This window comes from Amphibalanus amphitrite, unplaced genomic scaffold, assembly GCF_019059575.1.
Source record: "Amphibalanus amphitrite isolate SeventyFive unplaced genomic scaffold, NRLGWU_Aamphi_draft 000129F_arrow, whole genome shotgun sequence".
NCBI lineage: Eukaryota > Metazoa > Arthropoda > Thecostraca > Balanomorpha > Balanidae > Amphibalanus > Amphibalanus amphitrite.
This window is the reverse complement of record NW_024881624.1, coordinates 919,411-942,278: the sequence shown is the minus strand read 5'-3', so window position 1 is coordinate 942,278 and position 22,868 is coordinate 919,411. Positions and strand designations below refer to the sequence as shown.

The 22,868-nt window shown below is 49.9% G+C and overlaps 1 protein-coding gene across 6 annotated transcripts in view; it reads left to right on the top strand.

The window, feature by feature from the left end:
* LOC122381858 (protein TANC2-like) overlaps positions 1 to 22,868 on the top strand; it is a 179,353-nt gene that overhangs the window by 47,811 nt on the left and 108,674 nt on the right. For 3 of the 6 annotated variants that reach the window (XM_043366587.1, XM_043366584.1, XM_043366581.1), the window contains exon 3: positions 8,661 to 8,725. In XM_043366587.1, coding sequence (XP_043222522.1) covers positions 8,665 to 8,725 — 61 coding nt within the window. In that variant the 5' untranslated portion in view covers positions 8,661 to 8,664. Of the gene's footprint in view, positions 1 to 8,660; positions 8,726 to 15,299; positions 15,405 to 22,868 lie in introns of those variants that run through there. The other 3 variants (XM_043366583.1, XM_043366580.1, XM_043366585.1) reach the window with 2 other exon arrangements.

Sequence of the window (22,868 nt, the reverse complement as noted above, 5' to 3'; positions counted from 1 at the left end):
CGCCCCAGGCGCCTTGTTTTCACCGTCGTCCTACTTATTGGCAAAACCAAACGTTTTCGTTGTTTCGCAGTCGCGCCGTGCCGTTTTCCCAGAGTCCTTGTCCTCTCCATTTCCTTTTAAATATTAATCCTCATCCCTATCCCCCAGTCCTAACAGTTTCAAATTGTATTGCAATAAAATGTTTTCAATTCTTCACATAGGTACCTAACATTGACATGCCACGTCCAGAATCGTGGACCGCTAAATACTTCAAATCTCTTCCTTCCCAATCTGACAACATCCCATGTCTCAAATGCACATTGTGTGGAATGATTTTTCAGGCTGCCCGTCAGTCTCTGTCTAACCGAAACCGTCACATGCATGATGCAGGTAAGATATTTATTTCTATTTCACTATGGTTAATATGTTATTGATCCATATTATCCATTAAAATAGACATGGTGTAGGGTAAATGGCCAAATCACGAACACTGCCAAAATCCGAGCAGCCAACTTTCAACTGCAATATCTGATATTTAGTGTAAATGGAGTTGGAATATGGCCAAAATTAAATTGACAACTTTTAGGTGAAAGGTGGTGATTTGGGGCGAGTCAACTACTGGGTCATTTTGCACCCATTAGGTAAATGAAACTTCTGCGAGTAGTAAAGTAATCTTGACTTCTGCTACAATTCTACCCATTGAACCTCAATATCATGATCCACCTGTCCATCACTAGGTATCCTTCCTTATTACATAGAAACTTTGAATGGCATGGCAATTTATAATTTTAAATGACAATATTTTTATGTTTCTTCTGTAGGTAGGTAGGTAGGTAGGTAGGTATGTACACCAGACTGCTATGGACACTTTTCCAAGTTGGTGGGGCAAAAAACCTAATGTATGTCTTAGTTTGAGTCGTTTGATTGAGTTGATTGATTCCTTTCATTGTCGCGTTTGAGTCGATTGAATCAATTCCCGAAAACTGCTCTGACTTGATTGATTTGATTGGTTTCCCAAATTTGTCGTGATTGAATTGATTGCTATTGATTGAGTCGTATACAACCCTGGCAATGAGCAGTGAGCAGGCACTGGCACTAGTAATTACAGCTGATGATAAGACATGTCTGAACCTAGTCCGTTTAGTCCAGCCGGCAGTGCCGTATTCACCGCTTTACATTTATGTCCCTAGATGGCAGCAGTGATGTACGCCTGAAAGCACGCTGCACCGCATGACTTTCAGCCAGCCATTCGCCACGGCCAGATTGCGGCTCGCTTGCCCGAGTGTGTTTGACTGATGAAAGAGGCTAGTGAGATATTACCTTGACAACAATCAACCTGTTCTATCGAAAACAAAACTTTTGAATTTGCGTGAAGCGATGCAAAAATGGTTCTCGTCACTTTTCGTATAACTAGCGCTTCACGCTTGCTGACCCAAGTGATATGGCGAGGGTGATGTCCATCTAACCCGCGCCCCGTAGGGGGGGGGGCCGAAACGGCCCCCCTCTGTCCTTTTCGGTCGATATCTCCTAAACGGCTGGAGATATCGCCACCAAACTTTAAGGACCCCTCCGGGCATCAATTTTACACATTGTGACCAAAAATTTTTCCAGAGGCTATGATAGGTTGGCCACAAATGACGTCAGAGTGACGTCATGTTCTGTCATTTTCGACCGAAAAAAGACCTTCGCGAGAAGACCTGTCAGGACTACAGCTTTGAAGATACAGAAAAATGATGAAGGCATAAAAGGTGTAGAATTGACAGGGCTACAAAACTGCTATCTCGAATTTTTGAAATTTTTGAGTTTTGACCCCCAAAAATAAAAAAAAGCATTTTTTTGGATATATTCGCCAAAAAATCCAAAAAGTTTTTTGAGTTTCGAAAAAACCGGAATATATGTGATAGTGCCTACCGTCTTCTATCTACATACCAAATTTCAGATCGATACCTCGTTTTTTGGCCAAGTTATAGCGAAAAAAACTGTTCAAAAATGATGACGTCAAATTTTCAAACTCAATTTTTGGCAATTCTAGAACTCGTAGAGCAAAACGAAGACCACCATTAGACTCCCCGTGACGAGCTGCATCGAATCGATACCCATTTTATGCAAAAATATCAACTTTGAAATTTGACCTAATTTGACCTGACCTTGACCTGACCTTCACCAAAACGTGACCTAGGCTGGCCCCAAAGGCTGCCTAACCCACATAATCGCATTTGTCATGTAAAATGGACCATAAAACATGTATCACACGACACATTCATATTGTGACCCCCGGTGACCTGACCTCGCTGTGACCTGACCTGGTATCAGTGACCTCAGATAGCAAAGTATGTGTTTGACGAACAATGTACCATCGATGGTTTTCAATAAATTACCAATTTACTCGCTTTCACAGCACATTTCTTGAATTGCCTGTGAACGGTAAAAATCTGACCTTTGACCTGACCTGTGACGTCATCGGTTTGACCTAGGTCAATGAAATTTGGTCACAAGGTAGTTCCCGGGTGGGGCTATCGAACGCCGTTTGAATTTTGAAAATCGGCCGGTAACTTTCCGAGATCTTAGGGGGGGGCCGAAACGGCCCCTCCCCTACGGGTGGTAGGGTCCGCCGATAGCCCTACGGAGGCCTCTTGCACCAAACTACCTAGCTAGGTAAAATCGAAAAACCGGTTTCAGAATAAGCTAATCTAACGGTGGTATATTTGTTTGCAATAGCCCAATACATACTCCTACATGTGCTTGCTAAATTTTGCACGCAAATTGTTACAATTGAGGCTTGGACTGGGTGTACGTTGCAAAATAATCCAAGCATTGGTGCAAGAGGATTTTGGTGCAAGAGGCCCGGGGCGCGGGCTAAGGCAGTTAGAGTGTTCGACACGCGAACCTGCGGTTCTACATCTCTCCGCTAGTGGCGCTTCTATCGCCTGTATCGCCAAGCCATGAGCTGATCGCATCTCTGACATTTCCTCGTCGTCGCTTGGCTGCATCCTTGTCAGGAGCCACAATTTACCTTTCTCTTTCTACATTATCAGGTTGAACCTGAAATGTCTAGCACCGCTGTGACTCACCTTTCCGTGCTTCTATCCTCAGGATACAGAAGTCCTTCTCCTCCACGCCGCAACCCCCCTCCGGGCTGGACAGGCAACTTTATCTCATGCGGGCTGCTCCCTTGGAGCGGCACCGCTGCTCCTGAGGGAGCGCAACCCGTAGCCGGGTGCAGTGAGTGCCTTGGGGCTGGGTGGCCTGTCCTCTGGACGGGCTCAGCCCCGGCGACTCACTAGGGTGCCTGCCCAGACCAATGTCTCCCCCTAATTCCTATCATCCTTCCGGCTCTGCAATGGTCTCGTCGACCGAAAGGGCCTAACCCAACAAAACAAACAAACAAACCGCTGTGACTTGCTTTGATGCATTGACCCGCCCACTCTAGGGCACACCTGGCTGTGGGTGTAGGTGAAAGGAGTAGACCAACTATTACAGAGCTATGAGATGAGGGGATACGGTGGAAACATGGCAGAAATCGTCTCCGCCTGGGACGGGAACGCCAACTGGAGGGTCCCATTGGGACAGCCCGTCCTGCTCCGCTCAGTCACCCCGGAGTGGGTGACTGTTGCTGTTTTATACAGCATGCTCTGTGCCAATAAAGCTGTTCTCACTACCGATTGCCTGGTGGAATGACCGTCAGCCCGGACAAGGAATGAAATCAAGGTTGTGGATGGATGGTCCTGAGAAAAGCAAGGACGGATTAGGCGTTCCATTCATATGGTACATATAATAGCCGAGCCATTTTATGATTATTGTTTGTGTTTTTAGTAGCGTTTTGTTTCCTTCAGTTTAATGCATTTACGGTATTATGAGGATGGTAAACTTTATTCGAAGTTGGAACGTTTAACCCTCGTGGGCCCGGGGGGGCGTTTTTCGCCCCCCCCCCCCTGGCGAATATTTGCGATTACTCCAGAACGCTTAGGGATAGGAAGGCGAAACTTTCAGTACCTTTTCTCCCATCAATTTGACATCTTCTGAAGTAAAAAATTTGGACCTGATACGGACCCGTCTGTGACGCCGATTTTTGCCGTGCAGGGGTCTAGGAAAATGGACCTTGTGGACCTCATCAAGGGGGGGGTCCGTATCAAAGCGTCCAAAACCGCAGCGTCCAAAGTACGCAACATCCAAAACCGCAGCGTCCAAAGTACGCAACGTCCAAAATACGTCCAAAATCGGGTTTATAGGGGGCATTCACAAAGTCCAAAACCGAAACATCCAAAACCGCAACGTCCAAAACCGTATCATCCAAAAAACGTAACATCCAAAGACGAAACATCCAAAGTACGTAACCTCCAAAACCACAACGTCCAAGACCACGACATACAAGGCACGCAACATCCAAAACCAACCTAACCTAACCTAACCTAACTTAACCTAACCGAACCTAACCTACTGATTTTTGCCTATCCCTAACCCAACCTAACCTAACCTAACCTAACCTAACCTACTGATATTTGCCTACCGGGGATAAGGAAACCCAACCTAACCTAACCTAACCTAACCTAACCCAACCTAACCTAACCTAACCTAACCTAACCTAACCTAACCTAACCTAACCTAACCTAACCTAACCTAACCTAACCTAACGGTTTTGGATGTTGCGTACTTTGGATGTTGCGTACTTTGGATGATGCGTCCTTGGATGTTGCGTTTTTGGATGATACGTTTTTGGACGTTGCGGTTTTGGATGTTTCGGTTTTGGACGTTGTGAATGCTCCCTATATACCCGATTTTGGACGTATTTTGGACGTTGCGTACTTTGGACGCTGCGGTTTTGGATGTTGCGTACTTTGGATGCTGCGGTCTTGGACGCTTTGGTGGTCCCCCGTCACAGACGCAAACTTCAAATAGCTGCTAAAAATAGAGTTTTAGAGATAAAGACAAATTACGAGCACGGCTGTGTAGCGTTTGACCTAGAGATAAATAGAAAAATAGTTTTGGTGACCTGAGGTCAGAGGTCAGGTCAACGACCCCGAAATGTGGTTTTAGTTTTTCGCAAATAACTTCGACAAAAATGGTCCTAGAGCTTCGGCAGTGGTACCATCGCATTTGCCTTGTCAAGCCGCGTCGAATGATATATATTTTGTTCGGAAAAGGTCAAGTTTCATGTTGACCTCATGTGACCTCGAATGACCTCTGGTTGACCTTGACACATGAAAGGTCGTTTATGATGGATTTGTACCCGCTGATCACGAATCTGGCATCTATTTTCCTCTAAGCCTTCATTTAGAGCTTACGGATGGCAAAATTGTCTTATTTATTATTACTAACTTGAATCAGTGAAATAGCCTCTAGCAGGGATACTCTTCTGTGACCTTGACCTTTGAGCAGCCTTGTATCGTAAGATGAACCACAAATAGGGAACTGATAAGCCTCAAAACATTTCAAAACATCTTGGAAGTTAGCACGCAAGATGTGCGAAAAAGTGCCAAGTTTGAGGTCAATTTTGAGCGTGACCTTGACCTTGACCTTTGATTTGGAGCACATTTTCAGAATCCTCAGATTCTCTTCTTTCGTTTGACACCCAATTTTGCCGGTTTGATGCAGCCTGCCGTCCTCTAGAAGGCTTACTTTGAGATCACTACACATGTGCCGGTTTTGGCCTTTGACCTTGACCTCTGACCTTGAAAACTGACCTGAGGTCAAAAATTTTAGGTGCATTAGAATCGTCTCGTAAGGACCTTTCGTTTGGTATCGCTTTTGTTTCCGTAGCTCCCTTATTTACGGAGTTAGACAGGGGGGGCGAAAAACGCCCCCCCCCCCCGGGCTGCGGTGGTTGGGATTACCCCCCGGGCCCGGCCGGGTTAATGTTCGATCATGAGTTGCTGAAATAGCAGCTCATCTGGACGAACCGTGGCATATATTCAAACAAACGTTCACTAATACCAGCAAATGAGCCATAATACCGAACCGTTTGTGGCCAACGGATGTTGCATACTGATATCGATGTCGTGATCCATACTGTGGGCACGAGGAGCCGATTAAGAGGCATTACGTTACCTGAATGCTGCAATTTCGAACCGGAAGGTCACTTTATGCTATTACAGAGAAGCGGATATGGTCAGCATGGGATGTCCATTAGAAGTCATTTGGGGGTTAAACGTCTGGTGCCATGGGGTCGCTGCACAGGAGACTGCCGGAACTTTGTACGTGGGACCTTCTTCCATTGACCTCTTCTGTACGGCGGATGTATTAAGGTATTCAATGAATGGTGCCTTTGGAAAAATATGTGTTCCTTGATAAAAATATACCCTATTGTAATATTTGCAGTGATCGGTATGCCCAACAGCAGGCAACTTATCAATTGGTTGATGCTCTATCAGCCTTAAATTTACCGTGTATTTCTTACACTGGTTTTGTTATATTGAAGAAGCTCATCTCCGTCGCTGCTATTTCTGCCGACTCATCATTTGCGTCGTCTCTGACCACATCTGGTCGTGCGGTGTGGCCGCGGGTCGCTGCTGGGGGCAGGGAGGAGACACGCACCCACGTGCCGCTTGTTAGTCGCCGCTGTGTGCGTGTGTGCGGCCAGCCCCCTCCCCTCCTCTCACAGTGACTGATTGGGTGGGCCACTGACTGTAAACAGCGGCTCCCTGCCGTCACAGCTGCCGGCCACCGCCGCCCCGCTCTGGTCACCGAGGCCCCCCGAAATAACAGCAGTGTGGGAGGGGGGTACTGAGAAACGCAACCGGAAGTGCGGCTGAAGGAAAGGGATGCAGCCGCTTCTACTTGTGATAACCCTATCTTATATGATGTTGCATTGATCTGATGCTAAAACAAAATAATGTTCTTTCTAAGGACAGACTTCTTTTACATATCCAGCCACACTTCATGGTGCATCCATACTTGGATAAACTGGGCTGGATGTCTACAACGCTTGGGCCAAATATTCTCCTGACTGACAGGACGTTTTGATTGGTATACAATTGGCTGCAGCAGCTCCTTACGTTTCCATTCTGAGGTCAATGAATGGTTAAATTCCTATTCACTGCCGAAATGATGCAATTTGCATAGATCAACGCAGCCGAGAACAACACAATTTTGCAAATTTCATACTCCCCAGTCCAGAAATGCAGGAATGCTTTGTTTGTCTTCCGCTGCGATTGAAACTCGACCGCGTTCTTTCGATGAAGCGGAAGTCGGACGGGGCGCGGTCTCAGACAAACCACGAGAGGCTGGTTCATGGTGAAGTGACACCGGGCCGGCGGCTGTCGATACGCTGAGTGAGACGCCTCCGGCAGGCGGGGAGCTTGGTTGGCAGGCCGGGGAGGGTTCTCGACCCGCCCCCGGCCGCCGCTCACATTGCAGACATGAGCCGCATCGATGAGGCGACATGACGGCATATCTGTCCGCCGCTATGGCCATTAACAAACAGTTAGTGGAGCCGTTTGGGCGCGCGCCTCTGGCCGTTGCGCCGTTACCGATGCTGGCTTATCCGGTGCGTCGGCCATCCGTCCGGTGTCGCCGTCGTTTTTGCCCAACGGCGGTCGTCGGCGCGCGCTCCGAATAATTGTCGCGTGTTTTGCCCACGCATTGTGCCGGTATTCAGAGCAGAGGGCTGACTGAGTGTCGGTTCCGACGTGGTGAACCCGCCAGGAGCTAGGTCTGCACTGAATTTGAGGTGGCGTGATCTGCGCGCCTGGGGGCTCAAAAAAGATCGGAAAACTGCGCCGGTGAGAAAACACGGCCGCAGTTCGTTACCATTGTTGCGTGAGCCAGAGCGAGGGGAGGTGCTCTCTGTGAGTGTCTGTGACGGCGACCGAGCGGTGGGCCTGTCTGAAACAGTGGAGCAGTGTGTCGGAGAGTGTCTGCGACTGTGCCTGCGCAGGTATGTTGCGAGAGTTACTGGGATTTGGAGTGCTGGAAAGGGTTCTGCGAAAACGGCGGTGAATAGGTGTCGGATTGTACGTAGTTGTGTGCATGAGTGTCTGTTCCCAGTTCCCATCGATTATTTTTGACGCGCGAATCATAATAGCCATGTGTTCATGGATGATTGCAAGATGTTAATACATACATACAAACACGAAGCAGAAAAACGGAGGACCAGCCCATCTGTGTGATTTATTGTACTGTTCAGGCCTGGGCTCCAAAATTCTACGAACTCCATTCCATAAAGCTGTGATTTTTCCATGGTACCTTGAAAGTTCCATTTTTACCTGCATTTTTACCTGCATTTTACCACGCGTTCTTGTTTTTTAATATATTTATGCATGCCATAATTTGCCATTTGCCGGCATTTATCAAATGATCTTGATTCAACAGTCCACCTCATTCCCCCTTTGCGAACATGCAGACATCGCAGCTCCTTTCGACGTATTGGACACATACTGTTAAAACTTGAGGTCTGTGTGTAGCATAACACTCCTGTAACGTCTCGGCAGTCTGTATATATTTAGTCTCTGACATGTAAGTTAATGCCATATGGAGCAGATTGCGTGTTACCGGTAGCGTTGTATGACAGGCCGCCAACTCAGGCGAACGATTTGAACGTGCAAACATGTCCATCTGCTTCTTTTCTACCCCAAAAAGCGACGTGAATCACAACGTGTCGTGTTCAATTTTGATTCGCAAGTAACTAGGGTAGCTTGCGGAGCATTCTGCTGACATGGCGTGACTTGGTTTCTGCTCCTTTCCAGTGGGATGCCAGTGGTCGAGGCCTTCTGGCGTCCTCTAATCAGCGCGCGGTCACTCAGCTTACCAGGTCAGTGGCCTGGCTCCTGGCCGTCCGGCCTCAGCCCCACAGCCAGTCATCAACGCTCATTGTCGTAATACACTCCACATTCGCCTACCAGCATCACAGCTAATGCCGCATTCACGACATGATGTAACATAACACCCACCTTTTACGGAGCGCTGCCGGACGCTCGGAACTGTGCCGTCGGGCTCGGTGCATCTCGCCAGATTGCTGGCGAGGCGTCTGAGGGCATTATGTCGTGTTGGGTTTCCAGACAGACCAGCGAGTGGCGCTTGGTCCGGTACCGGTACGGTCTGGTTCGGTCCTTGTGTGGTCCGATTGGGCCCTGGGTTCTTTTCTAGTCCCCACTTTGGTGTACTAAGCTCGGCAACAGAGGAGAAAATAAACATAACCAAGCGACGTGAATCTACCCAGTCGTTGACATATGTGCAGCTTCTCGGGCTGAGCTTCAGTTTGGGTATAAGAGTAAAAGGGTGCGGTCACTGTGAGTCACTGGCGGACGCATTGCATCAGGAAGCGACGGGCCATTTTGGGCCATTTTGGAGCTTCAGAGTGATTTAACATAAAATTACGTAGATTTTCGGAGATTGGTGGAGAAGTGCGCTACGAATGATAAGTTTTGACGAACGTTACACGCGTTTGTTGTTCTTTGGGGATGATAAGATGTAGTCATCCTGTGTATTTTAGTTTATTATATTTGATATTTTCATATGCTCAATTTGTTCATATTTATTTCACGTTTTTGGGTTTCGTATTTATTATGATAATATGAAAATTAATTTCATATCTCATATTTCCCATAAATCATAACAGATTTCTCTATATATGTAGTCTATATAGTCTCTACAAGTCTGTGCTTCACTCCATGCCCTTTTCTCCGTTTTCATCCTTTCATCATCCGCGAGCATCAATCGCTGTGTTATATTCGCGCACAAAACTTAGCACGAATATTGGTAGTGTCCGTTTGCATCTAGCCACGTTTACACGACGTTTCGCGTCGCCTCCGATGCGCTGACGAGCCTGTCAATCTTCAACTGATAGCCAGCGCCCAGCTGGGTCTGCGAGCGAACCCTAGCGTCCCGGGGGGTCAGCCAGGCCGGAATATACGAGACAGTTCGTCAGCGCCACACACGCCGTCAGTGCTCTGACCATAACGACACTCCTCCGCGACCGTTACCCATCCGCGGTTTATAAACAACGGCGCAAAGGAGCGACCGCAATGAAGCGCCCATTACACACATTTCTGGGTCATGTGTGTAATTTGGAAGGAGCTGACTACATTATCTGTGCCATCGCGCAGAGTCGTAATGGGCAGTGCACAATTGCTCGTTCTGTTGCACTATCTCTATATTCGCCCCGCTTTGGTTTTGAGCGGAGCGAGTCTTTACGCTGCTGTTTGCAGCCACTGCACTGCTGATCTGAGGCGCGATCGGTGGGTAAGTGTGTCAAGGATCGCTACGGTTACGGCTGCACGGTATGATAATAGTCAGCTGTTACGGGATTTTATGCATCACTTTACTACACGTCTGACCTCCATGAGTTGCTGTGTCTTAGTGCATTGTGTAATAGATTGGAATTAGGAAGACCCCCGCTGAAAATCGGGGTGACCAAAATGAACGTGACCCAGTGTTTAACATAAGAAAAGTCTTGCATAAGACTGCAAGATAGATGTGACGTTTACTATGTGCTTTACTCGAAGGGTTCATTTTGCCGCCGCTGGGATGCATTAGGTTTCGAGAGTTAGGTATGGCTCCAATTTGGTTGCATTGCACTACACCAAGCTCACAACTAGGTATAAGTATCAAAACCACTTGCATTGAATCTGCTTGATGTCCGACCATCAAAGGTGGAGATGTTCGAAGATCATATGAAATAGACTTTAAACTTGCCTTCCCTTTTGTGAACTGGTTACCGTTTGAAAATACTGGTCCTTTGGGATGTTAATTATGCAAGAGCGGACTAAGTTGCTAGCAGCGGTGTGTGTACTGCGTACTGCATGGAAGACGTAATGAAACAGTCGCAACTTGAACAAAAATATGGCAGTTTTCACTCCGTTGTGCAGGCCGGCACTTGCTGATCATGGAAATCGGGATCAGGAGCAGCACAAAATATATGAAGTCACAGTGCGCGAAAAATCGCAGACCAGCTGGCTTTGCTGTGGTCCTACTCCTTAACCCGCCTTAGAGGTGGCAAGGGTGGCGCCGTCCCACGTCCCAGTCAAGTGATTGCTGGTCGACTCAAAATAGCTGACAGCCAGACGAAGTCAGACAACCGTCACAGGCAGGCGTCCAGACGCCAGGCAAACCGCCAACCGGTCCCTCTCTCCTCCAGTCGGCTGTCGGGCTTAGTCAAACAATTTACATTGCCATGATTATTTTCCCCACCCACGACTGCCTAATATGGGTCCCGATCCTTCCTTTCCGCCCATCCCTGATGAGTTCGCTGGTCAGTCTTCCGCCCGTTCAAATCCACCGAGTGAAGAGATGATGTCACCCAGGGTCAATAAGAAATGAGCAGCTCACTCAGCTTCTACCAACGGACGCCACTGAGTGTTGTCTCAACTCAACTCTGCTGAACTCAACTCATTGTGAGTGCACCGTCGGCCGCTGGATGCGAGTGCATGGTGCACTGAGCAAGACCCATCTGCTGTTCTGCCGCGCTCTGTCAGGCATGAGGGGGAGGTAGAGTGGAGAGGAGCGGGAGCGATGAGGCGTCGGGTAGTCGTCCGCTCCGTTTCGTTCATTGGTTGCGGGCAAGGCTGGCTGTGTCAAACCGGCCCTGCAGCAATCGAATACGCCTGGCGAGAGAGAGAGAGAGAGAGAGAGAGAGAGAGAGAGAGAGAGAGAGAGAGAGAGAGAGAGAGAGAGAGAGAGAGAGAGAGGAGAGAGAGAGAGAGAGAGAGAGAGAGAGAGAGAGAGAGAGAGAGAGAGAGAGAGAGAGAAAGAGAGAGAGAGAGAGAGCCGAGAGAGAGAGACATTCTCCTCCTCTCTCCTTCTCTGTCGTGTTTTATTCTTCTTTTGTCCTCTCTTTCCTGCTCAACCCTCTCTTACTCTTCCTTTTCTACACTTCTCTAATTTGTTCTGCGGCTTTCTCCTCTTCTGCGATCCACTCCAGTCCACCTGTCTCTCTCCTCTCTTCTCATGTGCTCTTCACTCTACTACCAGCATGCCGTGATTGGGGAGCAGCTACTAACAAAACGGCTTCTGTTCGCTGATTTCACTACGATCATTCATGAGGCGTCATGACCAAGCATCACTTCACAACAGCACCACCTGTGCTCATCGACTCAATCACCATTGGTGCCGGCGTGACCTGAATGACGTCACAACCGTCCTTCAGACAATTGATGGCTCCCGGTCAAATATGTCAGCTATTTTATGGTTCTGGTTTTGATTGTTTTCTTATGTCGAGCAATAAATGTCTATTGTTTATGCTTGATATCAGGGGTTGCTTTGATAGTTCAACTGTGCCTAGTGTGCATTTAAATAAAAGAAAAATAACTTCGCCATTTTTTTATGCTCCGAAATTCCACTTAAGCATTCAAAATACCTGCTTGTTAAACAAACAACATTTTATTTTACAGTCCTCTAACAGTAAATCGAGTCTATCGAGCTCACCTGACGTAGGAAGTGGGCGAGCACAATGGAGGTGTTCAAATGTTTCTACCGGTGCTGATGCATGCAAATTTGTGCCGGTCGTGAAGGGCTTGGTCCCTATCGAGGGCCGTCTATTCCAATGGACCTTGCCAGTTTTCAAATACTAGCCACGAGCCAAGAGCTGGCATGAAAGTGATATTCAATGTTGTCCACTGACTGGTATGTATGTAAATGAGCATGTTTTGCCATTAGACGGCTGCTTCAGAAGTCACACTGTAGGTATTCAATGGTGGGCTGGCATTCGTTGATATTCTGCATGATTGTAAAAGTATGTACATATACACTTTACACACTATAGGCTACGTTGCCACTTGTGTCATATTCTATGAATGGCTATATGCAGTTTCATCGGCATTTTTTGGAATCCTTCGATGCATTCGTTTTTAGCGATCCTATTGGTTTCGCAAACCATCTTTGCATTAATCTAACTAAATATGCCTACAATATGATTTATTAGTACTGTACCCAGATCAATGATTTAGTAATCTATACATTGGATAAGTTAACAAACTTTCTCAAACCTGAGTCCATTTAAGCGAAAAATAAACGCAGACAATAGCGACACATTCAATGAATGGCTAACCAATGCAAGATCAAGCGTTGACTCATCCATATTCCTCCCGTTCTGCTTTGTGTTGTGTATTCATGAGTTCTGCACGGCGAGTTTGTATTGTACCCACAGCGGATGGGGCTGTCACGCTCCTCCAGCGCCGATACATGGCCTTTCGGAGCCTGTAAAGGCTGCAGCCCACTCGTGTGGCATTTGTTGTAAGTCAAACGCCACTGAGGCTCGCTCGGCACGCCTATATTTTATTGTCCCATACCGCGTTTTCTGGAACGCCAGTGCGGCCGGCGCCGAGCCAGGCCGTCCCGCTATGGTGTCTCATCCTTTTCGATAGCTGTGTTTGTCGACATATCCGTCGGACAAATGCTCGTTGTCAACATAGCTGAGGTGACAAGCGACGCCGGCGTGGCTTTGATCTCCCAAACGGTCGGCGGTGGCCGGGCGAGACCGGACTGTGAGCGAACGACGAGCAGAGCGGCCTGTCCAAGCCTGGTAGTATGCAGTATCCAGCAGGACTGTATGTCGCTCATATTTATCAAGAAGAAAATAAACAAATAAATAGAATAAATTTATCCGGATTATCGCTGGCAGAATCCCCGCAGACCTCCGTGTCGGTTGTAGTACCGCAGAATGTTATAGCAACCATCGGACACCAAGTAGCTTCCCAGGGCTGATGCATGATATTATGCCGGTGGCGGTGGCAGTGAGACGGTCATGCCAGTAAGCTCAGACGGTCACTACCGTCTTGTCCGTCTCTGCGGGGCGTTGAAGGCCCCGTACAGTGCCGTGACACATAGCAAGGCCGCCGGTTGACCTCCCCTGGCATCTGGGACGCTACTGCCGCTCCCACCAACCTCGCCGCTGCTCAGCGACACACGAATACCCGTCAGTGGCGACAGAAGCTGCTGCAGCTTGTCAAAGCTCCCCAGCCCGTAAGAGCTTCACAGCTCAACGGAGTATCATGTTCCTTCGAGGGTGCGCAGTTCGCTGAAAGCTCGTATCCCGCTGAAACTCCTTACCATCACAACTCCGTAGCTCGTAGGACCTTCCTAGCTCAACGGAGCCTTGCATCGCTCCACAACTCACCCGCAGCTCGGCTGTGTGCAGCTCAGAGCTGGCGGCTCAGGCCAGAGCGGTGTAATCAGACAGCACTAACCGCCGGCACTGATAGCGTGCTAACAGGACGTGCCGCGCTGCCGTCATCTGTATAAACTGAACGGAACGGCCAGCTTGATTTACCTCGTGTCGTACATGCTGCAAACGTTGGAATGAACATTTGACTGTGATGAATGATGGCCTAAAATGTTAAAAATCATTGTACTTTTCTGTCAATATTTTGTTGCATTTCAAGGCTCTCTACATTGTAATATATCATATTTTTTCATATCATGTGACTCTTTTATTACTTTCGATATATTGCTTATATATTTTTTCACAAAGGTACATACGAGAGCGTGCCGCAGCATCTCGTCCCCCGATTACTCGAACTGACATGGTGTAAAACTACTGCTCGTCGTTTGCTCAATACAAGTCCGGCATTAGGAAACTAGTGCAACCAGGGATTTACGAAAGTGAAAACCTGTCCTTGGGGATTTGTGTGGGATGTTTGGGAGTGAGACATTCGGTCTTACGAGGGAGCTGTTTGAAAAAATACTGGTCTACCTTAGACCACTGCTTTTACAGTTTTCCTCAATAGCAATCAGGGGACGAATGTAGCGGCAAGCGCGTTTACGACGGCTTAACTCAACCACATGACTGAGACGGTGAATAAGACGGCGGCATACACCCGAACAGAAAGGAGATCAGTGGGATAGTGCGGGGCGCTCGAGACCAGGCGGAGAGAGAGACGCAGGGGGCGGCTAGCTCTCCACTTCACTCCACTCCACTCCGCTGAGAGCGTTAGAGCCGAGCTGTGTGTGGACCGGCCACTCTGCGTCGCCCGCGCCGCCGCGCCGCCGCCGCCGGCCGCCGCCCGATCTCACTCGCTGTCTGGCGGCGAGCTGGGCCGGGCGCACGTCGGACTGTGTGACCCCACCGGCCGGTGCTAGTGGCGGACCGCATCCCGGCATCGCGGTCTCTGAGGACATACTGCACCGCAGAGGTGCGACTTCAGTCCAGGACCGGGTCAGACCACGGACTGACCAGAGAGAGCCGAGAGGTGGTGACCCTGCCGTGCAACAGGAAGTGATTTAGGCGGAAGATTGTGTGTGGATTTTTGGTGGTAGCAGTTGTGGTGTAATTGTGAGCGTTTGACAGTTCGCTGCGGTCGCGTGTGTCATTTGCGGTCTCGTGAACCGGCGGACCTGGTCGTTGAAAAGCTGGACGCTGTTGTTGACGCGGTCTGCGTGCGTTGACCTCCGTTCGGACACGTTCCTCACAATGCCGGCTGGGGTGCCGTTTTCCGCCGCCAAACCGCCGCTGCCAGGAACTCGACCTGGGTCACGGCAGGACAGCGTCTACTCAGGTGAGGTCACGGTTCGGGAATGACCTCTCGGAGGTCACGGTCTGTCTGCGACCTCTCGATCATAACTAACGGCTTAGGTACTATTTAGGACGCGCAATATCAGTTCACAACAGTTGTCTCTCTTTCTGTCTAGCCTGTCTGTCTCTCTCGTCTTCGTATCTCCCCTCCCCCCCCTCTCTCTCTCTCTCTCTCTCTCTCTCTCTCTCTCTCTCTCTCTCTCTCTCTCGCTCATTCTCACCTGACCCGAAAATAAGCAAGAAGTAGGCGGAGACGACGCGGACCGATTCGATGAAAAGTCGCCGTCGTGCTTAGCGTGATTGCGGCTGCTCACGATTCCCATCTGATCGCCTCACGCATCGGCTCGTCGGCCTGGTTCTGTCCGTTGTCGGATATGGTTTTTAATGCGGTCACGGTGGCAACTCTCGCTGCCTGACGCGCGGATGGGCGGGCGAGATAGTCTGCCGGGTACACCGTTCAGTGTCATGGTCATCGGAAACGTCGGATCGTAGACCTAGCCTTAGAGCTCAACTCAGCGCTAGTGGGTCGCTATTGTCATCAGTAACGTCCATCAGCAATCGACGTCAGCTGTCCTATCGGCGCCGTCACCCGGCGGGCGCCAGCCGCTGATGGTCCGTCCGTCCTATTTTGGCGAGCAGCTATCGCTGACCACACGTGGCCATATGGTCGGCACTGCGGCCGGGTGTTAGCTGTTGACACGGAGCCTAGTATCAGCCGGTGGCCACGCTGTCGCCGTCGATATATTACCATGCAATATGTTTGAGCCTGCTGCTAACCGGGAAACGATAGCAGAGGAAGGTCGCGTGGGATTGGAAACTACGGAGTCGTGTGTCGCGATAGAACCGGTCCTATAGCTGCAGGGCAGTTGGGAGATGTATTTTATGTTTAAACAAGGGAGCATAGACCACTATATTATCATTTTGGGTATTCCCAAGCTGTCCCTTCACCTAACACTATCTCTTTCCATCAGATGGCGACCCCTTGCCCTTACAGTGCGCTTCCCTGTCGGCTGGAGCTGATTCATACCACTGCCCTACCTGGTACTGCAGAGCGCTCCGGTATATTGTTACCGTACCGCCCCTGAGCCTGGCGGCCGTGCCTGCCGGTCCCAGGGAACAGTGGGTGTCACGTGCTGGGTGAACTGAGACGGTGGTTTTGTTAGGATCCGTGACGTCCGTGACGGAGGGACGTGATATCGTTACGTGACGGTCCGACGTGATGTGACGGCATGTCAATGACGGCCGTTACTCAAGCGTCAGCATCACGTCACGCACGGTGTGCAGACTGGAATGGTAAACGGACTTCTATGAGACATCCTGTGTTCAAAGCTGAGCGGTAGCGAAGCGACTACGAAATGAAAGGCCAATGCTGTTTCAGCGTCGAAACAGGATGGATCTTGGCCCGACAGAATGACTGCCGGCTCGAACGAAATGGGTCCTGGTCCTTTCTGGATGGGTCCTGGTCCTTACTGGGGTCTGGACGGCTCCTGGTCAATATATGGGCCAGGTGGTTTCAAAACTAACCGGCGCTGGCGCGGCGGTCTTATACGGTCAAGAACACTGCATGGTGGGCACTGACAGAGAATGACCATGGTAGGACCGACTGAAGCTGAGACATCGGGCTGAGACACCGGGACAGGACAGGAGTGGCGAATCCTATATGGTCTTAGGTCAGAGAACAGGCGAAAGAGTGGATGCAAAGTGAGAGATCTGGACAGAGTTGTGTCTAAAATTGGTGAGCCATGTAAGGTCATGATTAGTTACAAAATGAACACCCTTTTGTGGAGCTTGCATCACTAATGATACCACCATTGTCTAAACTGAACAGGCTGGCTTAACGGACACACAGTTGCGCAGCGCTCTATATTAGGTCCCTGTTCAGACCAGTCCAGAGATAAATCTACCAGTACTGCAGTGATGCATCGGCGCACGTTGCATGGCGGTCACGTATATGGGGGGCCGTGGGCTGTGGGGTCGAGGAAGCACGTGTCAGTCTCGACAGCCACGAGAGCCGACACGTGTCATAGGCCCGACAGCCACGAGGGCCAGCACGTGTCGAACCGTGGCCAGGAACGTGATTGTGCGCAGAGCCTTCACAATAGTTCCATATCGACAGCGAGTGACCAAGCGCAGTTTTCCAAAACTGGCGCTGGACAGAACGTGGACTTGTCAGCTACAACTACCGCATAGGAGATTTGCCGTAAGGATCAATGTCATAGACATGTCTCTTATTCATTGAGGCTTATCGAACAAAAAGGCAGTCGTGGATGTCGCGGTGTGCTAGGTTTGGTTACTGGGCGGGTGGCGGTGGATGAGGTTCGGTAAGGCGGGGGCGGGCAGGGCAGCAGGCAGTGGGTGGCGCCGAAACGTGACCGGCATGTGGACATATCGCCCCACCAGCTATGGAAGTGGTCACTGTTGACTCATTCTGCGTTACAAGGCGGAGAATGACGTCATTAATGTTAGAGCTGATTCGAAGTCTATATTGGGTTGGCTTTTAGTGGGTATGCTCGGATTTCATGCCTGTCCAATGGACGACAAAAATGATCGAATGAAATCCACTCTTTTATTGAGGAACCGTACCTTCTTTCGAAAAGTAACGCATTCAAATTGAAGTTCTAACATCAAACATGCAATATAACCCTGGTACCTACATGAACCTCCGGCCAATTGTGATGAACCACCGCATATTTTACACCACTCTTTTAACTTCGGACCCATATTTGATTGCTTTTGCTATTATTTGCCTTTATGGTTATATGACAGGCTCTGTCGCGTCCGTCTTCGTTTAGTGCCGGCCGGCTGGCGGCGTCTTTACCGAGCCAGCCGGGGCCGCCGGTCCGACACCATCCACCGCACATTACAGGCCAGTTATTCGGCGATTTAAGGGCCCTCTCAGCTTGCAGCGTCACAGTGCAGTTAACACTAATCCGGCCGTAAGAGCACCGGCCAACTGCGGTCCCGACATCGCTGACCCATTTTTGACAAGGATGGACTTTTGATGAGCTCGCCTATCTGGCCGTTCTGCCTGCCATTTACCACCCGCAGAGAAAAGCGGATAATGAAATGATCATTAAAGTATATGAGGACGATGCCAAGCTATTCCTTACGCACTGTGCGGTCAAAGTTTAGACACGCTATTTTCTGTCTCGATGGTCAGGGTCACGTATTAAATAGTACCTCATGCTGAGGCGTTTCCTCGATAGGAGGTGATTCACATCCTCGTTAGCCGATTTAATCACCAAACTCTGGCGACCCAGAAATAGTTGAGGATGAGCTAAGCAGCGCGGTTATTTCAAAATATCGTACCGCAAATAAACACAGCGTGCGTACGAGTAAACTTGTGCGCAGGCTATCTTGCGGGTGCTCGTGGCTATATACACACGGTAGCACAGACCACGCAATGCTCGAGACGGGGTGGCCTTTCAAGCTTCGTCAGTGGGGAAGGGACGGGAAGGGGTGGGGAGGGATGGAAGCCTGGCGTCATCGCGGTCTGATGAGTCGCCTGCAGCGTCACTGCTGGAGCGTTCCAAACGGGGTCCCGCTGCAGCTTGCAGCTCTCCCATGGTTCACAAACCTCTGTCTGCTCTCATGACAGACTTTAGTCGCAGCCTTCACCGGTCCGTTGCAGCCCCATGCCCCCTGCAGATCCTCCTCTACTCCGCTGCAGACCAGAGCTTCTGATACTCTAGTCGACCCCGACCAGCCCTCTGTCTCACACTTTCCTAACCCCGGGGTGTCCTCACTCCTCTGCTCATTTTCTTTACTGTCCTCATGATTCTTTACCGCTAGTATGTCCAGTTCGTCACGGTTTACATAATCATCTGTATTGATGGACAAAAAGGCTGACACCGTCGGTCGGTCGGTCGGTCGGTCGGTTCAATTTTCTGCAGACTCACGGACAGGCGTTGGTAGGCGCCATGACAAGCACGTCTGGCTTTTCAGCCAAGGAAGCGACGCAGTAGCCACTAGAGCCAACGTTATACATAGGTGGCTGGTGGAGCTTCGCAACGAAAACAGACCATGACATTGACTTGCCAGCCCGTACTCATGACTTTGCCCTTACGTTTGTGCAGCCTTTTCCTCATCTTTTCTTTTTTATACGGCTCTAGCATGTGAATGGCTGTCGACGTTGATTGCGTAGAACACCTAAATGAGAAAAAAATCAAAAAGTTTCATCCTAGATTTGACACGAATCCATGCAAGCATAATCCAAATAGCAAGTAAATGACGGTAATTTCGTTAAAATTCGAAGACATCCTGTTTCGATTGGCTTTTTAATAGCTACTTCTCAACAGTAGGTATCCTAACCACCCGTGGAATTTGTCTCAATCCCTTGCAAATCAAAATTTGTTGAATATTTAGCACGCTCCATTACTTGCGGAACGATGAATATCTTTTTTTTGCGCAAGAAACGTTTATCCTGGAAAGTTGCACCGTTGTTGAAATAATTCTACCTACTATATCAATATCGTCTCAACAATAATCGACAGTACCTCAGTGACCATCACTACCACACTGATTGCACGATATCCCAAGGGACATCTCTCGTGGAATGGGAAACCGACTGATGATTAGGGCCTCGGTGGGCGGACCTGCTCAATCTCGGGCCACGATGAGGCTGTCTCGGAACACCGCGCCGTCATTATTGTCGTCGCCGTTGTCGCCGCCGACGCTCTATTTGTGTCGACAACGACGACGGCGGCGGCGGCGGCAGCGCGGCGAGGGTTGTTGTGGCGGCGGCGATGTTGCTTTTCGGCGTGGGTGGCATTATTAGCAGCCAGTGTATCTGGCGTCCCTGCCGACCAGCCCCGAGATCAAACCGGGCCGAGCTGACCGCCCGCCGAGCAGGCCGGTGTAATATGCCGGCCGCTGATGTAGCGGCGCTCATCAGAACACAGCCGGCTGTAGGTGGTCCCGCCGCTGATGTCTGCCGTAATGTGCCGTCAGATGCTGAGCTAAGGGCACGATAAATGATCAACATCAACTTTCACTGTCCGGGGAGACGCTCAGGAATGTTGGTTATATATTTATCATGTGTTGTGTGGTATACTGGTTGACCTCAGAGCAAGATGAGCTAACTTTCCGCCCCGACAGGCGGTCAGTGCACTGGTCAGTGGTCAGTGGCCAGATTTACTCTAAAGTAGACAGCAGCGTGGATGGCGTGTTTGTGAGCAGTAATGAGTGGCCTGGTCTTCTACCGGATCTGATCCATTAGCTGGTCACTGGCTTCTGCCGGCCGCCGGGCCGCCGCGGGCTGTCCGGTGGCAGAGCCAGTCAGGAGCCAGTCACCTCATAAAAACTGCCCAGTCGCTGCGACTCAGGGACCAGCGGCGGCCGGGTGAGAGCGGTGGACCATCGGACCGCCCGGACCAACGGACCGCCGCTCCGGTCAGGTGACCTGACGGCGTCTGGTCCAGTTTCGTCTGGAGGAGGGTCTCACGCAGCCAGAGGGAGCAGTTCAGATTGTCTGTCGGAACTCCGAACTGCAGCAGCTTACCCTGAGATGGCTGAATTCAGATCACTTGAGCTGCAGCTCAGAGTATATGGGACGCTCAGAGCTGGCCGAACTGGGGATTTTCTGCGCGCAGGAGAGCTATTCTGGAACAGACGAGAGCCGCAACTCACTGACAAGTCCCGTCGCACAGAGACTCAGACTTCGAATCTGCGTCAGTGCAGGGTTTATCGGGAGGATTCTGAACGCATTAAACTTAGTGATTTCACCTTGGAGCACTCTGAAAGCTTATTGAAGAGATGGGAAATAAGTATATCAAGTAAAAGACATGGCGTTCGTACTGGGAGAAGTTAGCTCTCTTCAAACCTTGCTTGATCGACGATTTTGAAAGTGACTTTTTCGCAAACTGTTTACACATGCAGTTTCTTTTGACGGTGAGATTAAAGGCCGTTTTCATCGTTGGTTTCAATGGTATGAGAAGCTTTGAAGAGGATATATCATTGCTGCCAACACACTCAGCTAATGATACTAAATATCATCACACCAGTCTGAGGGCTCGTTATCAGTGACCTCCCGCTGGGTGGTAGCTGCAGCGCGGGTGGCATGTCCCTGCTGATCTGAGCGGCACCTCTGGCCTCCGCTACCGTGCATAGATGAGAACATGCCTAGCGCGAGACGCCAGCAGGTGGCTGGGTCTGGACACGCTGGCTGGTGCCTCTGCGCAAAGGTCACCACTGCAATCGGCTGCCGAGCGCGGCTCATTTTCAGCGCCTGTTTGCCGGACGAATCTGCCCAACCATCGTTACCGCGGCGCCAGCGAGCACTGATGGTCTCAGCAGTTCTCAGAAGCGGTGGGCATTGCCTATGGCTACGTGCTGACTGCTCGGTCCTCTAGTCTCTACACTGCTTGACGGGTGCCCGTAAAGTCGACGAACTGCTGATACGAGATGCTGATGCATTTTTATTTATGCTGGTCCATGTCGTACACAAGTCTCATTTGCGGCGCCAACCGACAGGTTTTGTTTTCCCGGATATCTGTGCTGTATATCGTACCTCAGATTGTAGTGTTGTGATGTTCGGTCCAAGTAATAATCGCTGTTTCTCACTCCGACCTGCTCGATGAAGTCACTATCTGAATAGGTGTGTCACGACTCTGCCTTTTACCTGGTGTCTAACGTGCTCTGGAGGCAGTGTCTAACTTGTATAGACAGACCATCCAATGTCGCCCTTTGCCACTTATTGCTAATTCAAAGCTCGCCAAAGCCCGGCGACCCGTGCGTAACGGTGAGCTAGTTCTGTCCATCAGTTGTGGAAACAAAGCTCCAACCACTCTGAACCGGTCATTATGATAAAGCATTAGCATAATCCAGTACAGGATCAACACAAGTGGCCACGGGACTCGGGGAGCTATGGTCCGGAATCCAGATTTGAGCGGGAGCTGCTTATGGGCTCGAAATCACACAAATACAGGACGAGTGTTTGCAGGCGCCTAGGAAACGGGTGCACACGGGGCTCCCTTACAGTCACTGTGGTGCTTGTCACGATCCTCTGATACTTAACCAGTATAGCGCCTTTTGGAGCGACTAACGGAGCGAGCGAGGGGGTGAGTCTTGCACGTGCGAAATTTCGAGGGGGTACCTCCAACTGACTTGTGCACGGCACCCTACTGACCGGTTTCTAGCGATGTGCCAAATTTGAGCACAATCGGCCCAGCCGTTCTCGAGATCTGGGAGCGGCACCCTGCACGTGCGCACGTGCAAAATGGGTCCCAACTGACTTGTGCACGGCACCCTACTAACTGGTCCCTAACCGTGTACCAAATTTGAGCCTACCTACATGCCAACTTTCAGCGCAATCGGCCAAGTAGTTACCGAGATATTGCAACAATTACAAAACTGACACCTCTTCGATTTGCACGTGGCACGTGCATAAGGGGTCACCCACATGCATCGGGAATAGTCCAATACTTGGTAGAAGGAATGAAGCTACCCT